General features: G+C 39.5%; 1 protein-coding gene across 6 annotated transcripts in view; it reads right to left on the bottom strand.

Annotated features, from left to right (window-relative positions):
* Window positions 1-5,656, bottom strand: part of GPAM (glycerol-3-phosphate acyltransferase, mitochondrial) — a 41,839-nt gene extending 36,183 nt beyond the window's left edge. The window contains exons 1-4 of one of the 6 annotated variants that reach the window (XM_059899762.1): window positions 5,346-5,656; window positions 4,859-4,911; window positions 3,406-3,536; window positions 2,097-2,219 (exon numbers count right to left, since the gene is read on the bottom strand). In XM_059899762.1, coding sequence (XP_059755745.1) covers window positions 2,097-2,219; window positions 3,406-3,536; window positions 4,859-4,895 — 291 coding nt within the window. In that variant the 5' untranslated portion in view covers window positions 4,896-4,911; window positions 5,346-5,656. The other 5 variants (XM_059899764.1, XM_059899763.1, XM_059899765.1 and 2 more) reach the window with 5 other exon arrangements.
* Window positions 5,657-11,967: the final 6,311 nt, after the last annotated feature.

Genomic DNA, 11,967 nt, shown 5'->3' with positions numbered 1-11,967 from the left:
AAAAATGTTTTACTGAAAACTACTTTTTAGCCTTCAAAGAAGGTCACAAACTCAAAACTAATCCTCAGCACCTTGCAAAGGAAATACTGCCTCTCACTTTCCTGCCCTACTCCCCACCCCCAGCCAAAAAGAGTTAAAGCCAGAGATGGCTTAAGTCACTGACAGGAATACTGGAGATTTCAGTGTTTTCAAAATACAAAAATACTATGCTAAGTACCATGTAGTTATTGTGAGATTACTAAATCTCCCAATAATCCTGACACATAAGAATTATTATCCCCATTTTATAGATAGGAAAACTGAGGCTTGCAGAAGTTTAGGATTCAATCCCAGATCTTGCTTCAAAGAGTGTGGTCTTTCTATTCCCCTAAAATGACTGTCCACTTAATGAGAAAACATATGGCTAAAGGTCACCCTCTTTACAGGTAATCTTGAAAGATAATCCAGAAATAGCTCTGCTAAAAAGAGAAAGGCCATAACTTTAACAATGTGGGCAAAAAGGTAAACTTTCCACAAATAAATGCTGAGAAAGCACAATGTACCCTCAACAAAAGACATCAAAATACTTAAGTGATATCTCCTTAGAGAAAAGGAAAATAGGATTTCATAGAAAAAGTAGCAAATGTCAAAAAATTACTACAGAAATACTGTCAAACAAAAATTATTTTAGAAAAACATGCCATGGAAGAATATAAGATCAAGTTTAGCTCTATCAGGTACTATATTTAGGCAAAAATCAATTATCTGTCATACTACTCACCTATCCCCACCCCAGACCATCACCACCACCAAATAATTCCTTACACTGCTTCTGACTGAAGAACACATTAGAGTTAAGGTATTGTTTTGATCTTTTAAGCATTCAAAATTAGAATTAGATGAGATGCCAGATCTAAAAAGAAAAGCCACATGATCTATTTAAATCTTTATTTCTACTGGCCTATTAATCTGAACTGGCCTTACTCCTAGACTAGAAATGTTCATGATCCTTCACCTCCACCATATTCTTGCAACAAGGCACTTGTGATTTAAGAGGAACAATATTTCTATCAAGATATTCTTGAGCAGACCTGAATATTTAACATAAACTGCTTGGGTATCACACAAATCTCTCTCAGATTAGTAAATTCCTTATACAAGACTTTCTGCCAAGCCAACCCTGAGTGGAAAATTCTCACAGCACCGTTAGCTATTCACACAGGTTATAAGCAACTTCTATAAACTGCAGGGTTAATAAATGGCACTTAAATGTCCTGATAACTGGCCCATCCCAGACAGAGCTTACCATGCAGGTATACGTTTTAAAAGGTAAATCTACTGCCTTAGAACACAGCCACATTAGAGTCTACATTCCTGTGCTAACTCATCCCTCTGGCAAAATGCCCTCAGAAGCATACTTCTCATCCAATCGACTCTTCTCAAACACTACTCTAATGTGGAAGATTTTGCATGGCTTGTGTTTTTTCATCAAATACGAACAACGAGCCCATGCACACTCTTTCTTAAATCTTCATCGTAACATTCTAGTGACCATCCTTCACTATCACAGAGTCAACCGAAACCCCCTCCCCCCCCTCCACCGCAGGAACAGACACTGAGCAAAAGGGCAAAGCAACAGCTTTAATTTCTTATTCTGTCCTGCTCACGCTCGTGTGTGCGCACTCTCTCGCGCGCGCGCTCTCTCTCTCTCTCTCTCTCTCTCTCTCTCTCGTTCATCTTGCTAGGATTTTAACTTTCAGTGCTAAATTTCAACATCTTGAAGTTACATGAAGGTTCCCACCAACTCTTTGGAAGGGTTATCTTCAAGTAAGATCTACTCTCCCTCTAAAGTCATATTAAAATGAAAACACAGAACAAAATATAGCCTGGCATCAACTATTAGACCAATATTCACTGAATAAATGAATGGAAAGAAAAACTGAGACAACATCTTTACTTGGAATATTTGGTTTATAAAGATGGGTCTAAGTTCTAAAAATGCATTACGTCCATTAAGACTACACAATAATAAAATTCACACAAAGTTGGAAATCTATGTCACATATTTCACTCTGTTTATTAAAGGTCAACAAAGGTAATAAAGGTAGCATTCTTACCCAGCTCTGGGGAGTACAGGAATAACAACATCTTCCTACAAAGGGCCTTTTCCGGCTCATTAGGCTTTCTTTCCACTTCAAGGTTGCAGATCTGAAGACAGTCGGTCTGAAAACACACTCTCCCTAATAAATATTAAGGAAAAATAGTGTGTGAATGACAAGAAAGTTATACTTGTCCACTTGATCTCTAAGCTATTTCAGATAGAAGAGAAACTTCTGACATATTTTCTTTTTGGTGGCATGTGTTTCTCAGAGTGATTTTTCATCCAAGGTGCTCCCTCTATGACCAACATTTGGAACATAAGCAAAAATTGAGCACCTAAGAATAGCAATAGCTGGCGACACTCAACGCAGCATTCAAAGGTTTAAAAAGGTTTAAAAACTAAGTCATAAAAGGTCAGATAGCCTTCTGACAGTAGCAGAAGGAATAAAGTCAGACTCCTGTAGCCCTATGCTAACAATTCACCTCACTCCCTCTTAAATCACACACTCCCACAAAAGAACTACAAAGGCCTTACCTAGAGAGTAAACAAGTTGTTACAATATAGCTTAAAATATTTTACTTTAAATGAAAAACAAGGTAAATTTATATAATATTCCTTTATCCTAACAAGAGAGTTTAAAGTCTAGAATTGAAATTATAGCCATACTATCCAATTAGGGTCAAACTCTGCTCTTCTGTTTTAAATAATTTTCTCTTAACTTTGAGTTCATCAGTTGCTCAAATCCCACTGATATCACATTCTCAAAAATAAACCAAAAAAACCACCCAAAACTCCAACATCATTTTTTATCTAAAGCAGATAGTGTTCAAGAAACATTTAAAACATGCCATGTTATATTGACATAGGGAAAACAATACAAAAAAAAAAAAAAAAAAGCATGCCCTTTGGATTGAGATTCATACTAAAATCTCCTATTTTCAATTTTTGAAATAAAGTTTATTTCCATTACAAAATTCACACTTGTGAAATATAATTATGGTAAACAGATACGAAAAGAAAAAAAAAATCTCTTTACAATTACACCGCCCAAAACAACTAATAGGTTTTTCTTCCTATGCAAAACTGTTTTGCTTTTTAACATAATCACTGTACTTAAATTTCCTACCCAATTTTCTCTTCCCAATAATATAATACCATAAGAATTTTTAAATAGATTTCATAAACAAATCTTCTAACAGCTGAAGGTAGTTTCTGTAGCTATTAACCTCTATTTGAACTTATGTTGCTTCCAATGTTTCCACCTTCATACACACTGAAATGAACATCTTTAGGCTGAACGCTTTTAACCTGTATCTTAAACTTACCCATTCCTCGCTTGCATGCTTACATCGACCAATACTGTATTCAGATGAATTTGGCAAATAAGAAACATCTATTGTGCCAAGGGTCAGTGCAGATTCATCCATGTCACAAAGCGTAACTCCCAAATCATGCGCTATAAAAAATGTATACCATATAAGTTAATGAGGGATCCAGAGAGCAAATACTAGAACTCAAAATTCTGATTTCTATATTATTTTGCCCCATGAGAGGATGTCAAATGAACTATGGAGGACTTCCCCATGTTTAGTCAATGCGTAAAAAAGGACTTTGATGTGTATATATGAACCCAGGCCATCCTGATTTAAAAAACAACAACAACAACAACATTCGTATCTTTAGACTTCATGAGCAAAACAGCTATGAATTCACGAGGGTAAATAACAGCTGATTTCAGGTATGTGACAAATAATTATTTCATCTGTGTAATTGAATAGTTCCTGGAAGTATGAAGATACGCATTTATTAAATTAAATATAAGTTACATGTATGCACACAAGTAGATAATTTTGAAAAATTATGTGCTGGGAATTTTTAGTCATACACACTATGCAATGTAAAATGGGTAAAGGTAATGAGGGCACCTCTCAAGTTTCCCACTTAAACTGAATTAAGCTCTTAATTTTCTTGTGCTGCCTTAAATGAAATGATGTTTGCACTTTTAATACATGTATAAAGCTCTAAGACAAAAGTACACTGTTCTAAAATATCTGATTTATAAGTTTTCATATCTTTGCAATAAGCCTTTCCCTACCCTAAGAAAAAATGTTCACTAACAGTGAACTGCTAAAGAAAATAGATATTAACTTAAAATATAAGAATTTTCTAACATAATTCTCAAATTATTTTAGCTTTTGACTATTTCTCACCTGGCCTTAAATTCGTCCTTTAAAACCTTGAAAGGTCATGTCCAGGTTAACAGTGTTCCTTGGAGGGCAGATTCTGATTTCTTTACAATCCCCATGTGGGTTTACAGTGGTAACTGTTATACTCAGCATGACTATACACATTCTTAACAATTTTATGAGTAACAATCTACCATAATAGGCAAGGGGAGGGAATAGTAAAGCAATGCACCTGGCATGAAAGCTCTTCTGTATTATAAAATAAAACTCAGCTATCAGTTTCAGGTGCAGAATGTAGCTACAACCGGTGGAGCCGGCTGCTGCCTGGGAAAATGAAGACTCTTCTGGCCCCTGTGATGAGGGCAGGACGAGAGGGGGAAACAGGCTTGTGCCAATAGGAAGTCCACGCTTCACCCCTCCCTCCCCATCTTTGTCCAAGGTTGAAAAGTACACCCCCCCCCCAAAAAAAAGAGAATCCTGGAGGCGCCAGGCTGTGGGCTGAGGGGAGCCAACTGTGGGTTTTAAAAGCGACAGAGGCAGGAGGGCCAGCTCTGAAGCCAAACAGATCCGAGTTCGAATCCCCCCTGCTTACCATCTGTGTGACTTTGGACGAGTTGGTTAACTTCCATGCCTTGGTTTCCCCATCTGGAAAATGGGCATGATATGATAAATCTTACCTCCTGGGTTGCTGGGAGGACTGGATAATACCCCTAAGACGCCTGGCACAGTGTCTGACGCACAGTGAGTGCTCAGTTCAATCAGTGGTCATCTGTCAACGGACTGTCCCCAGCACCAGCTGCTCCCAGAGCACGCTTGCTGCCTCAACGCCAAAGCCAATGACTCCACGTGCCCTTCGGGTGCGCGGGCGACTGAGCCCACAGGGACTTCCCTCTCGCCCAGGGGAAGCCTGCCGCAGCCCGGTCTCCCGGGGAGAGAAAAAGCCCGACCCCCCACGCCGGCACGAGCCGGGCCCATCTCTCAGGGGGAACCCGGGAGCTCGAGGGAGAGGGCTGGGGGGAGCGGACCGCCCGGCAGCTTGCTGGAGTAGCGCCGGGCCCGGTGAGAGGGCGACCACGCACCTGTCCCGGCGCTCCCGGCGCGAGCAGCCTCCCGCAGCCCGCTCCCGCCCTGGCCGCTCGCACCCTCGGCTCCGCCGGCTTCACCTCTGCAGCTGCCCGCACTTCAAGCCTCCGCCGGCGCTGCTGCAACGTCGCGCCCTGATGACGCAACCGGCGCCCGGGGTGATGAGCGCAGCCGAGAACCAGCCAGTTCCGGGAGGGCCGGGGCCGGGGCCGGGGCTCCGGGCAGCTCGTGGCCTCGTGCACTGGGGACAGGTCCGAGAGTAGGCGGTGTGTCCGCAAGTGTGTCTGTGTGGCCAGGTACGGCGTGTGCTGCCTAAACGCGCGGTGATTCTGCCTGGGCGCTGAGTCACGTGAGTGTGGGTGCATGTGTCTGCGTTGTGTGAACGCTGTTCCTCTGGAAGTTTGTATCTCCGCCCGGCTCTCCTGGGCGCCTGCACGTGGGCCGTCTTTTTATGAGATTTGTAAGACTCTGCAGAATTTATTGGGCATGAGGGAGGTAGGCATTGGGAATGACCCTGTTGTGTAGTTTTCCAAACAGTGGCTGAGTGCCTTTTCCCTAAAGGAAGAATATAAGGAATTAAAAGAAAAATAAATAAGGCTTGGACGAGCCCGAGTCCAAATTTCTCTGCCTTTGGTCCTTGAAACAAATTAACAAGGGGCACAAAGAGTTTCTTTCACAGTATTTGTCGTGCCATTGACAAGGCCAGTGGTTATCAAGAGATTAGCAGTTTAGAAGGGAAAAGATAACCTTTTACGTGCACTTAAGCAACAAAAATTAACTATGAACTAGCAGACGGTACAAAGATCGTTAAGGCCTAATCCCTGCTCTCACACCTCTGCCACCAGTCATCTCCTCTGCACACATGAACCCCAACCCTCTCTTCCAAACAATCTCTGCCCATGTCCATCCATCAGAAACCATCCACAGCTCCCACAGTCCAAATGCCTGAGCGTGGCATCTAAGGCTTCCACAGAGAGGCCTCTGCTTTTCCCACTGTTCTCCATCAAGAGCCCCTGCTTCAGCCTCTCCCATTGTCCCTTGTGAAGCCCTGGGCCCTCATACTCCTAACTGTGCTCACACCTCTCTCAGCTAAATTTGACAAGTTCTGTGTTGAACTAGGACTCCAAGCTCTTTCCCTAATGTCTCCAGCCCTCCATAAACACACTGTCATTTAAATCTTTACTAAATTTGTTACAGTATCGCTTCTGTTGTACATTTTGGGTTTTGGGCCACAAGGCACATGGGATCTTAGCTCCCCCACCAGGGATCCAACCCACACCCCCTGCATTGGAAGGCGAAGTCTTAACCACTGGACTGCCAGGGAAGTCCCAGTGCCTGTTTCTTAGGTAAAACTATGATACTTTGTTATAGTAAATACATAACAGTAAACACAGTATCTACTTGTTGAAGCTAAGGAACAAGAAGTAAAACAAGAGTTCTTTCTCTTGCACTTGCTACTTCTGTTTATAAATCCATCCCAAAACAATTCAAAACAGCAGGAATTGTTATTCATTTAAAAATGATTTTGAGCTTCTTGAAGTCAAGGACCCTGTCTTAATTCAACCCCCCCTCACACACCTTAGCTCCAAGCACACACCTAAGTATTTAAGGCCTATGATGACTAGAATAAGATGAATTCTCATCCCAAAATATAATGAAATTTGTGTACAAATTACTGACCCCTGACATTAAAAAAAAAAAAAAAAGGAAAAAAGAAAAGGAGGGGAGAAAATAGAGGAAAGTCACAGGATTTGAAGTCACTGTTAAAGAGAAAGAAATGAGAAATGAAGTAGAGCACCACAGGAATTAAAATGTAAGCCAGAGGGGAAAATTAGGTTCTTATATAAACTTCATTTGTAGGCAACTCTTCTGCAACACCCATTGCACAAGAGTTTACAGTACTTGGAGGAGATGTGGATTGCAGTGCACAGATTACTAAATGAGAACTGTTTTGGAAGCAAGTGACACTCTTGGCAGTCTTTTATCAACAGAACCACAATAATTTATAGTAATCCAGATACAATCTAGTCAGCCAAGGTGGAGCAACAAGGACTGAAGGACTGAATTTACTCTCCTGCTAAGACGACAACAACAATAAAAAAATAAAGCAAAATATATAAAACAGGAAGCAGTGCAGGACAGTGGTCCATAAGGGAAAGGAAATGAATGAGGTTAAGCACTATGATTGCCTCAGCCTACTGCCTAGAAAGAGTTGCCAGGCTATAGTGCAGACAGGGCTAATCCAGGAAGAGCTAGGCAGACTTTCTGAGTTGAGGAGCTAGAACTGGGAGACCAGGAAGGCCAAAACAGCTGGAATTGGGAGTAGAGTACCAGAGAGGTGTGCCTGTTCCCACAAGGCAGAGTGAAAACATAACCAGTGAACATATGGGACCAGGAATAAGGCCTGATCCTGGCCCCCAGACCGGAAAATCCCATAACTCGCAACTCAAAAAGTCTTGCCTCAGTAGTGGGGTAAAATTAACCCTAGAGTAAAACTTCTCCGGTCCTACCTAACAAATCTTAAAAGGCAGCCCCCAAAGGATCAAACTTGACAAGAACAAAATATCCCAAAACAAAGTACAAGAATACTTAAAGGATATCAAAAATATCTAGCACCCAACAACATAAAATTCACAATGTTACTCTTCCAATCAAAAATCATCAGGGATGCAAAAGGAAGCAGGAAAGAATGAACCACAATGAGGAGAAAAATTAATTAATTGAAGGAGTCCCAGAAATGACAGAGATGATAGAATTGGTAAATAAGGACACTAAAAAATACTTACAACTATATTCTGTAAGTCCAAGAAAGTAGAGGAAAGATTGAGTTAAGTAGAGATGTGAAAAACTTTAAAAAGACCCAAATCAAACATCTAGATATTATAAAACCATTGTCTGAGATTTTTAACACACACACATGCACACATCACTTGTACAGGACGAACAGCAAGTTAGACGTTACTGGGAAAAAAAAAAAAGATTAAAGAACCAGAAAATATTGCAATAGAAACTATCCAAAATGAAACACAAAGAGAAAAAAGTAAAGACTGAAAATAAAAATGAACAGAGTATCAGTGAGCTTAATATATATGCAATTGGCATCCCTGAAGAAAAGGAGAAATATAAGAAATACATATTTGAAAAAATAATGGCTGAAAACTTCCCATATTTGATTAAAACTATAAACTCAACAAATCCAAGAAGCTCAACAAACTCTTAAGTAGAAACAAGAAGAAAACTATACCAAAGAAAATCTCAATTAAATTGCTTACAACCAGTGATAAAATGAAAAATCTTAAAAACAGAGGAAAAAAGACACATTTCAGTGCAGAGGAACAAAGATAAGAATATCAGGAGACTTCTCATCAGAAATATGCAAATGAGAAGATAGTGAAGCAGCATCTTTAAAGTACTCAAAAAGAAAACTGTCAATTTAGGATTCTTTCCCCTAACATGTATTTCAAACACAAGACAAAATAAAGACATATCTGACACACAAAAGCTGAAAGAATTCACCGCTAGCAGACACTACAAAAAATGTTAAAAGAAACTCCTTCAGGTAGAAAGAAAATACAACCAGATGGAAATTTGAATCTACATAAAGGAATTAAGAGCTCAAGAAATCATAAATCTGTAGGTAAATAATTTTTTTCCCTTTTAAAACTCTTTTAAAAGATAATAGCTTAATGCAAAAATAAAAACAATATTTTGGAGGGGTTATAATATACGTAGAAATAAAATGTATGACAACAGCACAACATCCAGAAAGGGGGAAGTATCTGTTGTTGTAATATTCTTATACTAAGCGTAACGTGGTGTAATATACTTGAAGGTAAACTGTGATAAGTTAAAGATGTATACTCCAACTCTTAAAACAACTGCCATAAAAGTAAAACAAAGAGTTGTAGCTAATACATCAACGAAGAAAATAAAGCAGAATCATTAAAAAAAAAAAAAGTCATTCGAATCCAAAAGAAGGCAGTAAATGAGGAGAAAGGAAAGAAAAATGGATTGATAAAGAAAAAACGCATAGCAAGATGGTAGATTTAAATTCATGCATATAAGTAATCACCCCAGTTAAAAGGCAAAGATTGTCAGACTGGAGAAAAAAGCAAGAACCAACTGTATGCCATCTATAAAAAGAAAAAAAAAATCACTTTAAATATAAAGAAAAATAAGTTAAACAATTGAAAAACAATGTACCATGCTAATGATAATCAGAAGAAATATGGGTGGTTATATTAATATCATACAAAGTAGATTTCAATACAAAGAATATTACCAGAAATAAAGAGGATCATTTCATAATGATAAAGGAGTCAATCCATCAAGGGGAAAAAACAATTCTAAATATTTATGCATCTAGTACAAGGCTTCCAAATATATGAATCAAAAACTGACAGACTTTCAAGGAGAAATAGAAAAATCCATGATTATAAACAGCAATTTCAGCACCTCTCTTTCCATAACTGAGCAAGTAGGCAGAAAATCAGTGAAGATATACAAAGCTTGTACAATACTATCGACCAACTTGGCCTAATTGACATTTATAGAACACTACACCCATAGATAGAATATCATTTTTTCAAGTGAATACGGAACGTGTCTTGGTAAAACTTGCCATAAAACAAGTCTCAATAGATTTATAAGGATTCAAATCACATAAAACTTACTCTGACGACAATGGAAATTAGAAATCATTAACTTAGAGGTATCTGGAAAATCCCCAAATATTTGGAAACTAACACGCTTCTAAAAAACAAAAACAAACAGACAAGAAAACACACCACCGTTTAAAGAATAAATAAATAAGAATGAAAATTAGAAGGTATTTTGAACTGAATGATGGTGAAAACACCCCTTATAAAGGCTGGGACTCAACACCTTGAAATACCACCCTGAGATCAGTGATTTGAGTTGAGACCTGTCTTCTTTTCTAATACAAATATATTAGTGCTATAAACTTCTAAGTTTTGCTTCAGCTACATCCGTCAAATTGTGACATGTGCTTTTTTTTCTCTGCAAGAATATTATGAGGAACAGTGTCAACTGACTTGCCGAAATCCAATGATAAAATATCTATGACATGCCCTGATCTCAAATGCAACAATTACTCCATCAAAAACTTTTAAAGGGTATAAAGTCTGGCCTGACTTACTCTTACTGAATCTATGCTGTTCTCATCATCTACTTTCCTCTAGATTTGTTTTCTTCATTCATTTATTTAATAAATATGTATAGAACACCTACTGCCTGCCAGGCAGCATAGGATAAGATAGCCTAGGAGACCTACACAACTGTTTGATAATTGTGTCCCGAAGGATTCAAAAATCAACATCAAGTTCAGTAGCCTGTGGCTTCTACAACTCAGTTGATTTGGGGCAGGCAATGAGACCTGTCTGTCCAATATCCATTCATTCCTTGCGGGTTCCTGGCTATTAGAAGCCTGATTTTATTCAGAGTGATCTCTTGCCCAACCCCGAGAAAAGAGTGAATCAAAGTATCTGAGTTAATTATGATAATCTTGTTCTCTAATATTCTAACTGTCCCTGCTCCCAAGATGGTCTTATGACCCAGTTCTGGGCAATGACACCTAAGAGAAAATCAAACTTGAGGATTTCTGGAGAAGTGTTTCTTTCCTAGTAAAAGGGAACAGATACAGCTGGCACTGCTTCTTTTTCACTTTTTTTTCCCCATTTGCTCTGTAATTTAATGTCCAAACCCCACATTACCAATCACACACCTCTGGATTTTAAGCCACTGAAATCCTTTTTCTGTTACTCGCAGACAAATTGCATTCCTGACTCATATTTAATTTTTAAGCACAGTTATTCCGGCTGCTAGAATAACTCAAACATATGGGAGAAAAAGAGCATTGAGAAATAGTCCCTGTCAGTATATCACACTGGGGGATGGCAATGGACGTGACCTTGGAGCTTGCCATTTAGAATGTACCTTAGGCCAGAAGAGAATGGAATCCCCTCTGACTCACTTTTACCACATGTGTGACAGAACAGGTACTTCAATTTGACTGAAAACTGCTTCATAGGAGATTAAGCCAAAATCTTCAAATAAGCCAAGCAGGAGGCAGTCATGCTTCTGGGAGAGCTGGCTTGGCATCTTCTACTGTGTGGGCTGCATGACAAAGCTGATCCACCCACCCCAGGAAGCAAGGCCAGTGGGAACTAGGTAGAGTTCCAGGCTTTCAGCCACAAGCAGGGCCTCAGGGCAGGGCACCAGCTCTAGAGTTGGGAAGCAGGGCACTGAATCAGTAACTGCTAGGGCTGGGTAATTAAGAAATTAGCTTCCAAGTCAATTTCTTCTGTTTACAACTGTTAGCTCATTCTTAAAAAGGAAAGTTATTTTTCCTTCTCCCCGGAGTGTAGCCAGGCTCTGTGGTTTAAGTCCTGAGGTTCTGTTGAAAGAGGCTAAGTCATTGCCATCAGCAGCCTTTTTGTTACTGAAAGACAAAAAAATGGGAAACTATTGACTGTCATTGGTCACCAGAGGAGACAAAACCTGAACGGGCCTTCACTTTCTCTGTGGAATCAAGCTGGTTTGTGTGACAGGGAGAGGTTGTCTGAGGGGGTAGAGGCCAGGAAGGCCCAGGTGCTGAGA

This window comes from Balaenoptera ricei, chromosome 16 (genome assembly GCF_028023285.1).
Source record: "Balaenoptera ricei isolate mBalRic1 chromosome 16, mBalRic1.hap2, whole genome shotgun sequence".
NCBI classification, from domain to species: domain Eukaryota; kingdom Metazoa; phylum Chordata; class Mammalia; order Artiodactyla; family Balaenopteridae; genus Balaenoptera; species Balaenoptera ricei.
This window is presented reverse-complemented; position numbering and strand designations above follow the sequence as displayed.